We start from the raw sequence: 19,469 nt of genomic DNA, 5'->3' as shown, positions 1-19,469 counted from the left end.
TAATGGTGGAACCATGTTGGATTTTTTTTTTTGTTTTAATGATTAAGCCACTATAATAAAGGCTTTTTAATATTTAATGTTGCTCTTTTCTTCTTGCTGGGTGTACCTGGATTGCCTCTGGTTATTGATATACTCTTAATCCTGTTTTTCAAGAGCGCCCGACACAATTCTGCTCTACATTGTGTTACATAAAGCAGCCAGTCATCTCCTTTTTAAGCGAATAAAAGCGTTTCCCAAAATGCCAAACGATTCCTTAGAAGATGACGACCTGGAAATGAGACTCAGCAATCAACTATTTTTCTCCTAAATCACTCACCCCACCGTAAATTCTACTCTGTTTAGTTTGTAGCTGATCTCACTCATAGACACACACAAAAAAAATATTACACGGAAGTCTCTGCACTCCTCTGGTAAATGTAAATATGCCATATAAAGACAGATTTGAGGTACTACACCTCAACTGAGCCCAAACTCATACCCCGCTCCTCCCATCTGCCTCTCACGTCCCATGTCTCCGGCACTTTATGTGACAGAAGTTGCAAAAACCAAAACTTTTATGTGCTATATCGCCACTTTCTCACCCCCACAGGCCCATGTTTGTGTATATATACTACATTAACTATGCACCTTTCCTCGCAGGTATCTGGAGGGAAATATGCTGACATCTGTGCCCAAGGAGCTGGCAGTCCTGAAGCAGCTGTCACTGGTGTACGTACCATTCACATAACCTTGAACAGAATACAGTACCCTTGTGCGGACTGTTTAGAAAACCCAACATGCATATGTACAGAATGTTCTGTATGTGTGTGTGTTTGTCTGTGTGCGTTTACCGTATGCTTTGTATCCACACAGGGACCTGAGCAACAACAGCATCAGCACGTTGGCCTCTTACACCTTCAGCAACATGACCCAACTGGCCACACTGTAAGTTACCATGGCAACGCGCACACCCTGCCACACACACACACATCCCCACCCATATCTTGATGTCATGTGTGTGTGTGTGTGTGTGTGCGTGTCACTGTGTGTGTGTGTGTGTGTGTGAGGTTAAAAACCACAAGATAAATCAGTGTTTTCTTCTCTTAACTTTGATTAATCGATCCTATCTTCTCTCCTCCCTCTCATATTTTCCTGCTTCTTCTTCTTTTCTCTCCCATTTCTTGTCCGTGTCTTCATTTTTCTCTCCCCTCCCCATTTTCTCACTTTCTCTCTTCTCTTTTTTAGATTTTCCACTTATGTCCTCCTTTCACCCCCAAATATCGCTTCACTCCTCTCTCTCCCTGTCTTTCATTTTCTCCTCACCGTCTCATTTTCAAGCTTCTCTTGTATCGTCTTCTTCTTTCATCTCTTTGCTAATACACATGTAGTGTATCGCTTTCCAGTCCTCTTATTGCTTTCTAAAAGTTCTCAAAAGCGTCCTCTCACTCATCCGTCACTCACTCAACGAACTTGTTACATTAAATTACATTTAGCTCATCTTATATTCCTCTCTATCCAACCCTTTACTGTCATTTTACATACAAACTTAATCTTTTTTTATCTATTAGATGGATTTCTACATCAATTTTTACTGTGTCCAGGGAAATTTGACACACACACATTTCCTCTTGTCCAGCAACGCCCCGTTTCATATTTGATGGAGTTGCACTCGTTCACACCCGGGAGCTGCCCAGTGCAACCACAGGCCTCTACTGTTAGCCCCCAGATAGCATCTGTGGAACACTTTCTGAGTTAAACGCTCTGCTCAATCACACCTCGCCAAGAGTTGAAGTGTGTTTCAGTTCTCACATCGAATTCTCTTATGATTTATCAGTTTTTATGCTCCTTTCTCCAACGTTTGCACCAGTTAACTTAAAGTTGGACATGAGATTGTTTCCTCCTTTTCGCCTCTTGATAATCAGTAATTATGAAGAGGCTCTACTTCACTGTTGAGGGTCATCAGCCAAAAACTGCTGAAAACTAATTTTCCAGGTTACTGTTGTCTTAAAGATACATATCAGACAGCAACAGTCAGCTCTTTACACCAGGATCATTATCCGCCTCCATGCGTAATTATGTTTAAATAATGATAGCACCCTGAAACGTCCATTTATCTCTTTTGACCCTGTCCTTAACTTTTCGTCTCTTTCACTTTCATTCATTGTTAAACTTCATTTTTGGTTCATTAGCAGTTTTAAAAGAGAAAATCTTTACTGTGGTTTGGGAGTTTGACTTTCTAAAAGCCTCAGCTTTGCCTCTGGCAGTTCTTTTCCTCTACCCATTTTTTTGTTCTCCTTAATTTGAAATGTGGCTCCCTTGTTTATTCCCCCTTGTTTAACCTACAGTGGCTACAGCTGTACAGTCTGTACTAACTTATTGTAAAACCAGATCTGCTGTGTCATCTCTCATGTCTTCCCACGTCTTTGTCTCTTTATTCTCTCGTCTCTCTGCATTCATTTTTATGTCGTCAGGGTTAAAGTCATGACAAGAGAAAATCATTTGAATGAGTGTATATATATACATGTATATATATATATATATATATATATATATATATATATATATATATATATATATATATATATATATATATATATATATAAAACAGCATCCTGAGTCAGAATCTAATTCTTGTGACCTTGTTCATGTCCTCTGTCTTCCAGCATCCTGAGTTATAACCAGATTCGCTGCATCCCGGTTCATGCCTTCGACGGACTCAAGGCGCTTCGCCTGCTGTGAGTAGCAAGCTTCATCTTCAAGTGCCGCAGTGGATTCAATATTCATACACTCCCCCTTCGCTAGTTATAGTACTGAGCTAAATCAAAGTTTAATCACTCCCCTGGTGCCAGACAGAGTGCCATGTTAAGACCCAGGCACAAAATGAGTCACGGCGACCCGATCATTTGTTGTTTCAGGGTACTAAAAAAGATAAAAGTGACAATGTCTCATCTCCTCTTTAATACTCCCTCTCCATCTGCATGCTCTGGACCCTCTCTCTCTCTCTGTCTCGCTCTCTGTCTCTCTCTCTCTCTGTCTCGCTCTCTGTCTCTCTCTCTCTCTGTCTGTCTCTCTCTCTCTCTGTCTCTCTCTCTCTCTGTCTCGCTCTCTGTCTCTCTCTCTCTCTGTGTCTCTCTCTCTCTCTCTCTCTCTCTCTCTCTCTCTCGCTGCCCAGTGTTGTGTTTGACGAATCGACCTTCAGCCTCTGTTTCTCTCAGTCATCCATCTGGTTGTCCACCCTCTGTCTCACAAGCCCACATGCGCACACGCACGGCGCGCACATTAATATTGCTGTCGGACCATCCTCTCACACGCATGCGAGCAGCCACACACAAACATGAACGTACAGGTACCGTGTACGATGCACACACACACGTATGAACACACACTCGCGGCGCCATCGTTGCTCAATGACAGCAGAGTTTACTTTTGATTCTTAAATTGTAAGTTATGGTTGTCAGTTTAACCTCAGTATATTTAATAAATCTGTGGTTAAAGAGTAACTCAACGCCAGACTGAAAAGCAGTTTTTTGCCGCCCCCTCTCTGGTTGCTGTTTTTGAAATTTTCTTTATTGAATTTGTTGATTAGGTTTGTTTTTTTTTAAGCTTTTTTTTTTTCTTTTGTTTTACATGTTTGGAATAAAAATCAACCCAATCGCCAGAATAAATGTTAGCTGAGCAAAGTTCTGCAAAACCCACAGATAAGTTAGTTGCAACTTCAGGTTTGTTTAGGTTTTATTTTCATCTTTCTTTCTTCTTCTTTTTCCTCTTTTGTCACAACGCTGTGCTTTTGCTCTGGTTAGGTTTAGGCACAAACACCACTTGGTTAGGGTTTGGAAAAAGATCTTGGTCTGGCTTAAAATACCTGTTTTGGTTGCCCACAATCATGAATAGAGATGATCTGACTTCTGACTTTGGTCGCCACAAACAGTTGGAAACGTCAACAGGTGTCCCTTAAAAATATCCAGTGGTGTGAGTCGAACTGCGGTTGGCCGCTTGGCAGCCTTGTTGGCTTGTAATAACGCCAACACCATCCCCTGCACCTCCTGACGTGATGGTGACTTATAGGCATATAATGTCCACATGACATGCCAAGTTTGGTACAAATGTCGACCTTGGACACATCTGTGGATTTTGGCGGTGCTAAAATTATATCCTGGCGACTGGGCTGAGAAATATATATTAATCAATCAAACAGGATTAAAAGGTTTAAGTCTGTTTTACCTCACTCAGAATCATTGATGGGTGTTGTTCAGTGGTCAGAAGTGCGCTCCACTGGACTTATGGCCACACCAGATAGTCACCTGTGGATCACTGTGGCACAGTGATTAGTTAAACCACTGGAGGCCAGCAAGAACAAGCCTTCCAGCGCGTGTTTAGTTCATTTCCAGCGTCTCATAAAAGTTCTGTCTACTCAAATGACAATAATGTCCGCCTCTGATATTTGCACCTCAGCCCTGATATGATGGAGCTGAGATGAACTTCTCTATTGTTAACAGATCTAAGAATCCAACTGCAGTTTGTCTTTTCTACAGCTACTCTGGATAATCAGCCCTGGATCATTTCTATAGAAGAAAGTGGTCACAACAATGCCACCCAAAATATATCTTATTTATTTATTTAATCCTCTAAGTGTTTGTTGTTGCTTGAGTTAGTTCCTCTCAAAAACAAGCCTACATTATCATTGATTTTTTGTATCGTACAGATAATGCTGCTACTTCTAGTTTTTGCTCTATTGAATAGTGTGTTGGAACAACTTCTACCTTGTTTTTTTAACCTTGCATTATTCTCTGTAGACATTTCTTTGGCCACCATTGTTTGTTGCGATAGAAAAAGTCAGTGTTGTGCCCTCCGAGCAGCCAGCTTTGTTTCTGGCCCTTTTCTCTATATATCGACTGTATCTCCTCACAGGCTTTCACCTTGCAGAAGTTTAGCAATCGCTTTTTTTTGTTTCTTCCCTCCTTTCTTCCTTTCATTTTAGTTGATGTTGCCGTGGGGACTGATCCCTCTCTGCCCCCGCATAGCAACTGGTTGCCAGGCAGCCATCACTGTCACTTCCTCATTACCCACAACCCCCTCTGGGCCAGCCTTTACGCGGGGGCTGTTAGACCACCGAACATAGATGCACAAACACACACATGCACGCAAACACATAAAACTGCGCAGGCACACACACACACACACTTGTACACTTGCATGCACTCTGGTACACACTGACCTGAACGTGCGCACACTGAATTATGCACACAAACATACACACGCACACACATACACTTTTCCAATAGTGGCGGTTTGATAGCTGTCCCCTGCTACAGCCCTTCGCTCTAATGGAATGTGAACTTATATCCAGCAGGCAACACACTCAGATGGCGAGACAAACTCAGATTGCGAGACACAAAGGACACACACACACACACACACACACACACACACACACACACACTACAGTCTGTGAGCCTTGGAGACAAAAGTTTCAGACACACACCTCTAAACACACACACACACACACACACACACACATGCAAAGAAAACCCAGAGGCACAAAACAGAAATGCACACGCTCCCACCGATACACATCACAGCCTGCAGTTTGTCCCCGTGTCACACACACACACACACACACACACAAGCACGCACATGCACATGCACATGGACATGCACACACACACACACACACACTGTAGTCTGCCAGATGACCATATGAGACAGTTTATATTCCATTCAGAGACCAGGACAAGCTTTATTGCCCAACAATGAAAATAAGCTTTCTGTTTATTTTGTGTTATTCTTTCATAAATATTTTATTTATTTTCCATTATGGAAGGGGATGATGGTGCGTCTGCAGCTGAGGAACCACAAATAATTTAAATAATTTAGCATGCAGCTAGTCAGGGTTGGTGTATTAGTTTAGCTGAAAATCACGTATTAGGCAGCCGGGCTGTCGATTTCATTTACATCTGATATGGATGTGAGGCAGCAGGCTTGTTTAGATATGTCTTGTAAAATCAGTTGTCGTCTATAGGCAGACCTTTAATACAGCATCAACATTTTGACCTAAGTATAGACCAGTCAGTGCATACTAGCAGCTGTATAGAGTACAGTAGTAGTATAAGATAAGATAAGATAAGATGTACCTTTATTGAGCCCCTGTGGGAGGAATTCAATCGACACGGCAGCACAAGGAAACAAACAGCGTGTAAACAATAACATAAAGTGGCAGCGCGAGGTACGAGACTAAGAGAGAAATAAAATAGAATAAAATAGAAAATAAACTCAAATAAATAAGGTAGAATAGACATGCTACACACCAGAAAAAAATCTGTGTTCATACCTGTACAAGAAGTGAAAGTAGGGATACCATAGTCTAAAAATACTCCTTTAAAAGTCTATAATTCACATTGTTACTTCAATACAAGTAGAGAAGTATTACCAGCTAAATTTACTTGAGGTATTAAAAGTTAACGTTGTCCTTTCATAGTGTTATATTATTTTAGAAAATAATATTATTCTGTTTTTAAAGAGTATTTTAATGTTGTAGTTCTGAAGTGTGGAGCCAATACTAGTGGGTATTTTAGTAATAAAACACTGCAGCATATCACATGTTACTGTTATTTAAAAAGTAATTTAACTGTCAAATAAATGTTCATGAGAGAAAAGTGCAATATTTCATATTAAAGGTAGTGAAGTAGAAGTATGAAGTGGCATGAAATGGAAAAACTCAAGTAAATGTAACACTCATTAATAAATGGTAAATTTGTAGTAAATTTAACTAAACTATTAACAAACAATGAAATACTTTATAAATCATTTAGTAAGCAATTGTTTATTGTAAAGTTGCAACGGGTGTCTATAATACTTTGTAAATGGCTATTAAATACTGTGTAGTCCATCAATAAACATTATTTGGATGGCCATTAAAAAGTTGCAGCTGATGATTATAAACATTTACACTGCATCGTCGTCATTTCAGGTATCTTTCAGCAATCCCCTCCCTCCTCTCTACGTCGCCACACTTGCACGACATCTTTCTTTTTCAAGCGTATATCATCTCTTGGCCTTTTTTTGGTAGCATAAGCCGTCACCGGTAGCGCTGATATTAGTTGGTTGTAGGTACCAAAAGCAAAAGGATCCTGACAGACATGACCGCCTCTTTATGAAGTTGGATAAAGTGGGCAGGGATACCAGAATATTTCTTCTCTCTTTGAGGGCATGAGCAGGGGGAGGAGAGACACGTGTTACTGTTGGAGTACAGAGCTATTCAACACTCATTTTAATAAGAAAATAATGCTCACACCAACTTTTATCAATTATTCAATTAACTATAACTACCATTTATTAATTATGGTTATTATAAAGTGTTACCAAGTGAAGTGTATCATAGCATTACGAGCATTAGTCATAGTATGAGTCGTAAGTTCCTGTCCTTGCTGCAAAAAGTGAGATTACAAAGAAACACTGAATACTTCATCAAATTAATTAACTTCACATTAAAATTAACAACGGGTCAAAAAAGTCACCTCTTGACTTTGTAAGGAGGTCAGTTTTGTGTTTTAATATTCATAGACACTCTTTTTTGTTCCTTCTCTTTATCTCTCCTCCAGCACTCTCCACGGTAACGACCTTTCAACCATACCAGAAGGAGCTTTCAACCACCTCACCTCTCTGTCCCACCTGTAAGTGCAGCCCCATATAAATCTGTGTGCGTGTGTGTGTGTGTGTGTTTAAGTGGTGTTGATTCTACTTGTAATTGTATGTGCGTGTGTCTCAAGGGCTCTCGGCGCTAACCCCCTGTACTGTAACTGTGACCTGCGCTGGCTCTCTCAGTGGGTGAAGGCCGGCTTTAAAGAACCTGGTAAAAAGAAAAACCACAATCTATATTCCATTAAAGCACCTGCGTCCCAGTTTTACATTTTCTGTTACACACATCTCACACTGTGTTCAAGAGAAGATGCTGTTGATGTCAACTAAGTGTTGCTTTTGTAGGCATCGCTCGTTGTACCGGACCTCCCGACATGGCCGACAGACTGCTGCTCACAACGCCACTCAACAGATTTCAGTGTAAAGGTGAATAGTCTCCTCTTTATTCTGCTCACTGCTACAGTACATCCTATTATTTGTACATACATATCAGTGTCGACCTGTGTTAGCGCCGGGTTAATCCCTGGATTCAGAGAGATTAGTGCACTGAAAGGTGTTTGAAAGAGCAATAAGTGGCAGCAAGAATCATGTCAAATTCAATCATACTGAGAGTGAATCAGTTCTGACTTTCTACGTCACCTGAGCAGTTACAGTCTGTCTTTTCCATCACTGTCACATTATCCCAGCAAAGTCCAGATTTTAAGAGGTTTGATTCTTTCTTGTTTACATTGTATTACAAGTATTTTATCCCCACGACCTTGTAGTGTCTAAAAATTGTCCGGTTTACTTCCCTTCCACTCGTCTGGGTTTTGTCTTAATGCAGTCTGCTGGCAAGTGGTGTTAGTTGAGGATGGCTGCCAGTGGTTTTATATTTACATGATTATGTGAATTGCAGATAAGTGGTAAGTGCAGTCGTCTGACACCAAGAGGGCTCTGAGTTTGAACATAACTCAGTGGACTAAGTGGTCTTTTTGTGCACTTTCTGGGTGTTTTTGGTTTTCCTCCCATTGTCCAAAAACCCTGCAGATTATGAAAATCACAAACTTTGATCACGTTAATAATGTACACGTTAATAATGTACACGTTAATAATGTACATGTGATAATATTGAGCTAAAATTAGGAGTGGAACATTTTTATTTCAAGTGAGCCACTTTGATTTTCCCCCAAGCTTAAGCTGCTTATATCTGAAAACTGACTTGCCGCACTACAAGATTTACGTATCAAACAATATTATTTATATATTATAATATTTAAAATGGGTGTTGTTCATGCTGTTGGATGTGTTACAGGAGATTTCTTATGTTCACAGATAAAGAAGTAGGAACAGAAATACCCTTCCCTTTGGTTGTATTTCACTCACAGAGAACAGAGTACAGGAGCAGCTGACCTTTAACTTTACCTGCCCCAGGACTCCACTTCTACCAAACCATTACACTCAATCAAATAGTCCCTTCCTCTTCCACTTCCTCTTGCTTCCTACCCTCTAAAATAAATCACATTTATTGGTCTCCTAAGCTCTTATTTGCTTATCCTGTAAGGCTCTTTCTGTGTGAGCACCTTACAGCACAATATTTTCAAGGTTTCAAGGTTTCAAGTTTTTATTGTCAATTTCTCCACATGTACCAGACATACAGAGTAATCGAAAAGACGTTTCTCACTATCCCACGGTGAGAGAAATAAAGTGCACAAGCACAACAGATGAAGACAAGACATTTCCTAACACTAAAGTAAACATTAAAGTGCACGACAGATAAAGACATTAACTAACATTAAATAGACAATAAAATATAAGAAACTACTATGAATGTGTGACTAATGACTAAATATCTTACTGTTTCTGTTCTCTTTCTCAGGTCCAGTAGATATCAGCCTGATGTCGAAGTGCGCCCCCTGCCTGGCAGCACCCTGCCAAAATAACGGCACCTGTGTGTCCGATGCTACTGGATCCTACCACTGCACCTGTCCGTATGGATTCAAGGTGAGACACCAGGCAGCAGCAGAGAGAGAGGATCACCTGAGGTTTCGGTTGACGCAAAATATTAAGATTTAAGAGCGCCAATCAATATTTTCTTTGAATTTGTAAAAGAAAACCTCAAAATGCTTTAATGCAATACTTGTGATTCAGCTCCACATGTTGTGGTCCCATGCAAATTGAAGTTGGCTCTTGTTGTAGTAAATATTGGATGTTGTGTTCCTCAGCTCTTCCATCATCGATGCTGTTTGTTGGGATTGTAAAAGAGAGTGAAAATCTCTTCTAGCATGTGTTGAAGCAGTGTAAATCAGTCTTTGAACCCTGAAAATGTTAGTAACGTGTGCTTTCTCCTGATCCCTTAATACCAGCTACCCACGCTGTCACATGAATAAGCATTATTTGGTGGTTCCTTTATTTATTATACTTGTGAGTAAGAAGAAAAAATATTATCCTTGCTGCCCGATTCATGGAATTGGCTCGATGTGTGAAAGGTATGCTATAGATTGACAGCCATGCTGCATAAATCTGTGGTATTAGCAGTATTATCAGGCTTAGCTTCAGCCGCGCATGCATAATGCATCTACCTGTTCATCAATAGAGAAACGATGACTGCAGCTCGCTGAACTGGCGGTATTGACTGTTCAAAGACAGACGGTGAAATAATTGTCAAGACCCCTGCATCAGGGGAGGCACGCAGATCTACAAGTGGTCGGGTGATGTGTGGAATATGTGTGAGTGGTGTGCACGTGTTGGATTACCGAGCAGTTTGTTTTGTGTGTAGAGATCAGTGGGTTCAAGTGTCTGTGGGAGTTTGTGTATGAGTGTGAGTTAGCACTTTAAAGATACACTTATTGTCTCATGTGCACACACACACACACACACACACCTCATAACCTTTGGGCTTTTACAGCAGGACAAAGCCTTAATCTCGCTTTTAATTAAAACATCACTTGCCAAGGTCACAGACTGGGAAGCAGGGACTGTCGGCTGTGTGTACGCACATCCGCGTGTGTGCCTGTGCATGTACATGTCTGTGTGCATGTTTTCCTTTCTCTGTCGGAGTCCGCTGGGACAACGTTAATTAAAATGTGTTAGAAGAATCAAAGAAGGAGCAGCAGAGAACAAAGGAGGCAGAGAGAGAAGGAGAAAGAAGTGAGGAGAAACTTGGAGAGAGTGAGTGAGAGAGGTGGATGTGTAAAAAAAGAATAATAAATGCAGCAGGAAAGAGGTAAATGTGAGAGAGAAAACATCTGATAGAAAGGACGGCGAAAGAGAGAGAGACAGAGAACAAAACATAAACAAATGGCTGCAATAAAAAGGAAAAGAGGGGAGGAAATAATGAAGATGGATGGAAAGGGAACACGAGCAGAAACGTCCACTTCTCTGCTTTGATCGGCGGAAGTGGGTATGTTGGCGACCAAAGGTTTGGTGGTTTGAAATTAAAACTACAGCCGCAGGGCTCGATGTGGAGGGAGAGAGTGTAGGACTCTGATACATGATAGAGTTCCCAGTGAAAGTTGTTTATTTAGGAAACTGAGGCAGTAGGTTGAATCATGTGTGAATACTGCGAGACACATACATACACATGTGTAAGCTGATGAATGTTTGTAAGAGCCGAGGCAGAAAGGAGACAAACAGTAATGAAAACTCATTGAGAAATTGGTCGGTTGACAAATTGCTGTATTTTTGAGATTAAGCAGCCAGAATCGATTTATTCAACCCCTCTATCTGTCTGCAGGCTATTTTTTTTCACCGCAGCTAAAATATTCAAAATTCTGCGGTCTGAAAGCAGAAAATTGGTTGTTAATTACGAGTGCATAAAATAAATAATAACTGTCTGCAAGCAGCGGAGGAAAAAAGGACGACTTTGTTTTAATGAAAAATATAAAACACCTGCATATAGTATTTATGAAAGTGATGAAAAGAAACATCATTTTACATTCATTTAGATCAATGTCGAAGGAAAACTTTATTGATCCACTGTGATTTGACGTTGTAAATCAATAACGAAGTAGAACATCACTCAGTAGAAAGGCCCAACAGTCCCCTTTGATTCAATGGAGCCTAATCCAATATCAAACACTGTCAATTTGAAACCAACCATAACTAAATGTAGTTAGGTATGGAAGTGCAAATTAAAGTAAATTATACATATATTAAATGTATGTGCTGTATACAAGGAGTGTTATTATTAGATGCAATGTTGAGTATTTTCCGGTTTATACAAGGAAAGTTGTTTGTTTTGTTTTTTAATCCGATTACAGATTAAATACGTTGATTTTAAAATGAGCTACTTCGGCTCTGATGCAGCATCTGTGAAGTAACTTGTTACTAAAGTTATCCAGAAAAAAAAAAAATGTGGAGTAAAAATGCGACAGTTAACTTCAAACTGTATGTAGTGAAAGTAGAAAGTAGCAGAAAAAGTCAAGTGAAGTTCAAGTTCCTCAACATCCAACTTAAGTATAATACTTGAGTAAATGTACTTAGTTACATTTCATCACTGAGTGGCTTTGAGTGGCTGCTAGAACAGGAAAAGTGCTTTTTTAAATGCAAGTCATTACCATCCAGACACCCGTCAGTATCATCAATATCATGTAACTGATTACTTCCACTGCTTGTACTTTTGTCAGAAAGGAAGAAGCAGAATGTAATCCTGAGCCAGACGGAGAGATTGTCTCACAGGGACTATGAAGTGATGTAGAAAGCATCCATGAGCCGCATTGGGTCTTTGATTGAGTATCGAATAAGTGAAATTGTCTCTTGATGGAAAACCTCCAAGATTCAATTCATTCCTCTCTCAGGGTCAAAACTGTGAAATACCCATCAACGCCTGTATTAGTTTCCCCTGCTCTAATGGAGGATACCTGCCACATTCAGCCTGGCCATGAAGACCACTTCAGGTACGAAGAAGATCAGTTGTGTTAACTTTCTTTTAAGATTTTCCAGTACAGTCTCTTGAGATCAGCAACACAACCGTTCGCTTTTACACTGCATGTAGGAGATTGAGAAGAATAAAACAGTCCTTTCAGAAGAAATCCTGAGGGAATCCATTTATGCTGTGGGTCAGATCTCATTGCTCCTTCCTACCCTGCTGCCCCGCCCCATCAGTGGAGACGTTTTATAAACTTCACCCTGTATTCTCATCTTCAGGGGGAAATTAACTTACTGTGCTCCCAGAAATATAGACAATGTGATTAGAGTGGACAGTCTTGCCTCACTGGACAATGCATTACCCGAGATAGTGACTTACTTTGACCTCATGATGTGTTTTTACTGCCCATGTGTGTGTGTGTGTTGGGTTAGACAGGAACAGAGGGGACTTCTGAGAGGAGGAAGCCCCCATTTGGTCTGCTCATTAAATCCTTGTGCCCTCTCTGACCTCCTCACTCGCTTAAAGGGATGTTTTAAACTTCTGTCAGTGCTCCTCAACTGCAGCACTGAAAAGCAGCAGTATATAATAAAAGTGTGATCTATTTTTTATGTTTTAAAATGAACAACGAGATGTGTATGGACTTAATCCACAGCTCAACTTCATCTACAGCTGTGCTTTGGGGCACTGCTAATTGGGATCCTAAAAATAAACACTAAACTACAGCAGATTTACACAATTTTGACAGTTTTGCAGACACACAAAATCAAGTGCAAGCACGATGCAGCACAGCAGTATAAGACTGTCTCTCTCTGACTGAATACACGTCAATTTAATCAACCTGTATTTATACTCGAGAGATCATTGATGTGTAACCCTCATTTACAATGGCATTGAGTCAAACAAAACAAAGAAAAGGAAGAACAAAAAAAGCCAAAGCCATCAAAAAATGACAGATATTTAAGAATTTAAATAATATACTAACATAACATTCAGTTACACCTACAACTTTGCAATTATGCCAGATAATTTAATAGATAAAATAAAGATAAGTATGTATAAACTGTGGAGAAATGAATTCCTCCTGGGATACCTCAGTTAGCATTAATACAATTTTTGCTATTTAGGTTTTAACCCTTAAAAAAAAAATGTGATCTGTTCTGGGCTACTGTAGAAACAAGGCGGTGCAACACGGTGGACCTGCTCCTATTTTAGATAAAAAGCCTCAAGGTAACAGAAACATAATGACTCTTAATTTTATTTGATTATAAACTCATGAAAACTTAATTTTTTTTATTTATTTAGTATTATTTTCCATTTTTGCATCTAACCCCCCTTAACTGGACCTTTTAAAGCTCATATATAACACAAGCAGAAAACCACAGTCGATAATGTACTTGACCCCTTTATTCATCTATATTCATCCGAGAGAACCGCACCGCACTCGCTTCTTTCCAGGAACCTCCTGTTTCACATTCATTCAGTCTCACACATTCACACCTGGGAGCTGCCCAACACAATCACAGTTTGACTCCTGGCTGAGCAGAGCAGCTCCGCTGGAGACGTCGGGGGTCAAGAGCCTCTCAGTGGCAGTTGTTGAGGGTTGTGGAGAGTGGAGCTGATACAGGAGCTCAAACGTGCTTCTCACACCTCTGGGCTTCTGCTGCGTTTTTTTTTTTCCACAATCCGACAGCTTGAAATACTGTAAATGTTTAGTAGAATTGTGAAAACTCGTTGATTGTTTTATGGCCACAATCTCAAATATTAAACGCCACATTGCCCTTGTCGCCTGTCGTCTCATGACTAATCCCTTTTGGACTGAGACACTAAAATGAATTTGGAATTAAGCGCAGAGAGACAAAACGTAACTCTGGTTGTAGACCGCAGACCAAAAGTAATCAAAATAGTCTCCAATTGTTTAGAAGTAAAAATTCATTAAAAGCAGACTTTTAATTTGATACATTTTTAAGAAAACAGCCATTAAATTGAACCAAACCACATTAAATACACAATATTTTAAACTCTTTAAAAACTCTTTGAAGGGGCCGAGGAGGCAGCCTTGGAAGTGAGATTGCTTCTATTAAAAACAATCAAATACGGCACTTTCTGAGTGTGAAATAATTATCTGTGCACATATTAGCTTTTAAGACCATTGAGGGCATGCCCCTTATTTACGATGCCATCAAGTAACAGTTTTAAAAATGACATAAAACATACAAAATATAAACAGATACAAAAAATAAAACCTTCATTAAAACAAGTATATAAATGCAGTTCATAAAAGATACAAGATCCAAAAAGAAATTCAATTAAAACTGGATGGTTTATGGTCATGGATTTACGTTCACCAAATAGTATCAAAGTTAATCCTAAGGGTGCTTTGTAATGACTTCCAGCTAGTTGGGGCATAATAAAACTAATTCAAGTAATCGTGTGCAAGAATGAGCACCCGTCTGCCTGCCAGGGTCACCAGCATCTGTCAGAAAACTCCGTCTTTGTCCCAGACTCATGACAAACAGCCGCTCTGATTGAAACAATTGTTATAAATATCATAACCAGATCTGCCTCCTCTGCGAGCCCCTTAACAAGGCCTTTGCCCTTTGTGGAGCTTTGATGTGCGTCTGGCCTTTAACGTCCACGCGTGGTAATGCAATTAGGGGTCTCTTTACCCTTTACGGATCTTCTCTTAATGTTAATACCAACACAGGTAAAGGTACGCGTGCCCTCTGAGAAACACGGAGAGAGACAGACAGAAAGAGTGGGAGACCAGACCCCTTTGACATTTTAACATGTTATATAATCAGTTGGGGATATTCAGTAACTCCAATTAGCCTCGGTTCTTAGCAGGAACCCATTTGTCAAACTATATACTTTAAATGTCAGGACTGGGATTTGATTAGTGGAACAGTGCTCTCTGACCCGGGTCGGGTCTGGCAGTGCTCCCCTCATTTGTATTTCTTTGTCTTTTGTTTCTCGTGGGAACATTTCATCTTCAACATTAGTTGCATTTCATGTCTTTTTTTTTGTTCTTGTCGTCTTTCTTTCTTGCAATTTATTTTATTATTCCTCCTCTTCTTCTTCTCTCTTTTTTATGTTTATGTAGACGAGTGACCACTTATTAACATAACTATACAAATCAAGCCAATCAAAAATGTAATTACACCCAAAGGCAACATTTTCTTTGTGCAATCTGGGCGAATTTATGATGTCTCGACTAGGAGTATATGCGTCTTCCTGTCAGGTTTGTTAAGCACATGTTAAGCCGTTTTATGTCTGAATTAGAGGCTACTCACATTGGGGATACCATCCGTCCTGAGTGATCCGATCACAAGTGGACAGCCTAAAGCCTGTCAGTTCACACCTGGCATTAAATGCGTCTCAACATGGGCCTCCTATTTCTCTTCCCAGCTCCAAATATACACCTAACATTACGTTACTCAAACAAATGGTTACATTTTTCACACAACGAAAGAAATATCTTCATGTTTAACTTTTGCTGAATTAAAATAAAGGCCCAAATAGTAAATAATTTGTTGTAGACAGCGTTTCACAAACTGACTCGTCTCAAAATTTAGTGTTTTTTTAAGGGAGTCTGGGGACTTTCTCCACAGGCCACAAAAAGAATCATTTATTAGTTACCTTTTACTGTATTGGTAAATTTAGACATGTTTACCATCAATTTGTTATATTCTTTAATACATTTTGTGTAAATGGTGAAATCAGTTAAAACAGTGTGTTCAAACAGCTGTTGGGAGGTAATACGCACTTTAGACATGAAATCAAACTAATTACAAATAAAGAAACTTGTTAATGTTTGTATTTAATGCTGAATTTACCAGAAGGCACCTATGATTTAGAATTTGCCGTAGCCATATCACAAAGTTTGTCCAGTTTCTCTTTACACAACAGCTCTTAAAATCATGTGATTTTTTAAATGGAGTCTGGGGATGTTGTGGTTAACTAGTTCAATGATAATATGAAACGGGGAGTTCGTTCACAAACGTCTGCTGCTAACATTGGCAGGGTTAAGCGTGAACCACATGGAAACCAGACAATGTTTAATTGATAATGATTGTTATTGTGACATCAGTTGAGTAGGCGGTCCTTCTGCGTGGCCCACGACACATCTGGTGCACACTGCTAAAACAATGAGGTCACTTGTGTCTCAGACCACCTCTGGATGTGGTCTGAGTGACTGGATTTCAAATGCATCCTCAATGCGTTTTGGGAGGTCCACACATCACACCTGTACTCAGAGCTGCCCACATGTGACGTGATCACTCAGGACGGATGGTGATGCCAAATGTGAGCAGCCTCAGACATCCAATTACACATTGCAAAGAAGGGCATTTCTATAGTTTTAAATGCTAACACATGGACTGTTTTTAGTAGATTTTTTGACCAGACCACAGCTCAACAGAGCATTTTTTTTAACTTTATTTTGGCTAGAAATATGACTCCAATGTGTTCATATTGTTCTGGGCCTGCTGGGTGTGTAAGTAGACAAGCGGTTGCTAATATGTCAGCCACAACAATTTAATAAGCTCATTGTATTGCAGGGGGCTTACTGTACTTTCTTTTGGAGTCTTGGCTCCAGCTTTAAATTTAGCTTTTTCTGAAAAGCAGCAGACAGACAGGGTGGGGGTATGCAATGAATATCATGTATGTGTGTGGGAAGAGGGAGTGAGTGAGATAAGTGTTAGCGTGAGAAAAGGTCTGTGAGGGCAGTAACTTTAGATTAGAAAAGTCAAAGTGAGAGTGAAACAAAAACAGAGTAAGTTTTACAGGTGCAAGGGGAGGACGGAGGATACACTGTCTTAGGAATGAGTGTGTATCTGTGTGGGCTGATAGTTATTTCTCAAGTGTGCTTAATGTGTTAGGATGACCTTCCTTTTTAAATCCTTTTCATCCAAAGGCAACTTAATTCAAAGACATGTAAGAACAATAAGGAGTCGTGGGAGAGGGCGAGCTGTTTATCAAACTTTGCGCATGTGTGTGTGTGTGTGTGTGTAGCGGAGGTTGATCTTTATGTAAAGGTAGTGCGTGTTTTTGAGTGCATGTGATCAATTGTAAGGAGTTAACCGGGCTGAGATACGTAGGGTGGGAAGAAGGGAGATCAAGGGCTGGTGAGAAGAGAGGAGGAGGGCGAAATGAATCTGAAGATGGAGGAGGGAGGAAGATGAACGGAGGGGAGGTGGAGGAAGACGCTTTGATAATTCCTTTAGAGTTACTCAGGTGGGCGGTGTCAGACAGTGGTGGCATCAAATTAGGAAAAAAAAAGTTTATCTCAGCATGTTTTTTTTCTTAGCTCTGGGTTGGCTGTGTTTTAGTTTGAAAGTTTCTGGTGTTCATTAGGGAAACATCCTCCGACAAGAAGAAAGACACAAATCAAAGGAGTCTACATTTTAGTGCTGAAGAGGATCGTCGGGGAGGGTTTGTGTGGGGCAGTAATAGTTTAAACCTTGAACAGTCCAGTTAAAATTTAATTTCTGCTATAAAATGAGGCATGAAGTGGTGCCTCTTTTTGGACCACTAAATATAGATATGCTCTGGCTCCGGTGGTGTGTAAGAACCCGGACAGGAAACCCACTAGAATACAGATTAAAGAGTTTTCATTTAAAGCTCTTACAGCAGAATTTGAGGACCAGTGAAGCTGAGCAGCCGATTGATTTTGCTTCAAGTAGAGCGGCGCGAGTGTGTGATCCGATCCGGCCTCGGTCACGTCTTGTAACGCACATTGTGTTTGTGTCTCCGTGTGTGTAGCTGCGTGTGTCCGCCGGGTTTCGAGGGCCAACGTTGCGAGATGAACCCGGACGACTGTGAAGACAACGACTGTGAGAACAACTCCACCTGCATCGACGGCGTCAACAACTACACCTGCGTCTGTCCACCCAACTACACAGGTACACACACACATACGTAATCTATTTCTACACTCAGTTCTTCCTTCCTGAAACCGTCAGCCGCTGCTCCTCAGAGACCGCCGGGGTCACCAAGTCCCTCCACGACCACACTCACACACACACACACAGAAAATCATATTTTCCACTTTACTGGATGGTAAGTTATAATGGACAGCCTCTCCGCACTGACCTGAAACTGCTCCTACAGGAGGTTGAAAGAGCAATCACACAGAAGAGAGAGAGAGGGAGGGAGAGAGACGGGGAGAATGACGGAGAGACGGCAGAGAGGGAGCGTGTAGTAGAGAGGAAAGGGAAAAATAAACATGGCGAAGGGAAAAGGGTAAAGAGTGGGCCGATAAAGGGCAGAGGCAGCGAGCGGGGGGAGGAGAGAGAGCCCTCACTTGGTGGAGTCCAGCAAGTCGAAGCTAAACTGCTGACTGGGAAGTTAAGTTTTTCTATCTGTGACAGTGTCCTCTAAAACACACACACACACACACACACACACACACACACAGCTGGTCCCCTTTGACACTGGATAACAGTCAATACACACACACACACACACACCCACACACACACTGGGTCATTATCGTTGTTGGCATACAGTTTCCTCTCACACTGCCAGCCACCTTACCACATACAGCTGTTGCACATACACACACACTCCTCGCACACACACACACACACACACACACACACACACACACACACACACACACACAGCTGGCTCCTTTGGCTCTGAACCTCCACTCAGCTCAATGAACCGGAGCGTAATCATCAGGTGTCACATTAAGAGGACAGTCCTTCGCTAGTTGCTCAAGCTTTCTCCGAACTCAGCAAACCAGGACTGTCACGTCATATTTGCACCAGAGGGGAAGAAAAATCGAGATTTAAGGTCACAAGACCTTTTAAAGAGCTGATATGAGGTTTTCTACAGACAAAATGAGAGAGTCACGCTTAAAAGAAAAAAATGAACATGAACCTGAAGGCGCTACACACCGTCCTGTAGATTAGGAGATGCTGTATCTTTTGTGAAAATTTTGACCTTTTTGGCCGGAGAGGAAAAAGTCAGGAGGTCACCAAGTCCATGAGGGTTTGTTCTCATTCAT

The 19,469-nt window shown here is 40.7% G+C and overlaps 1 protein-coding gene across 1 annotated transcript in view; it reads left to right on the top strand.

Moving 5' to 3' along the window:
* The window catches only part of slit3 (slit homolog 3 (Drosophila)), a 265,906-nt gene that overhangs the window by 227,016 nt on the left and 19,421 nt on the right, over nucleotides 1–19,469 (top strand). The window contains 10 exon segments of the mRNA XM_073486879.1: nucleotides 640–708; nucleotides 853–924; nucleotides 2,643–2,714; nucleotides 7,578–7,649; nucleotides 7,746–7,828; nucleotides 7,960–8,040; nucleotides 9,470–9,594; nucleotides 12,390–12,449; nucleotides 12,451–12,488; nucleotides 18,221–18,360. Of these exon segments, the coding sequence (XP_073342980.1) occupies nucleotides 640–708; nucleotides 853–924; nucleotides 2,643–2,714; nucleotides 7,578–7,649; nucleotides 7,746–7,828; nucleotides 7,960–8,040; nucleotides 9,470–9,594; nucleotides 12,390–12,449; nucleotides 12,451–12,488; nucleotides 18,221–18,360 (812 nt within the window).

This window comes from Pagrus major, chromosome 18 (assembly GCF_040436345.1).
Source record: "Pagrus major chromosome 18, Pma_NU_1.0".
NCBI lineage: Eukaryota > Metazoa > Chordata > Actinopteri > Spariformes > Sparidae > Pagrus > Pagrus major.
This window is presented reverse-complemented; position numbering and strand designations above follow the sequence as displayed.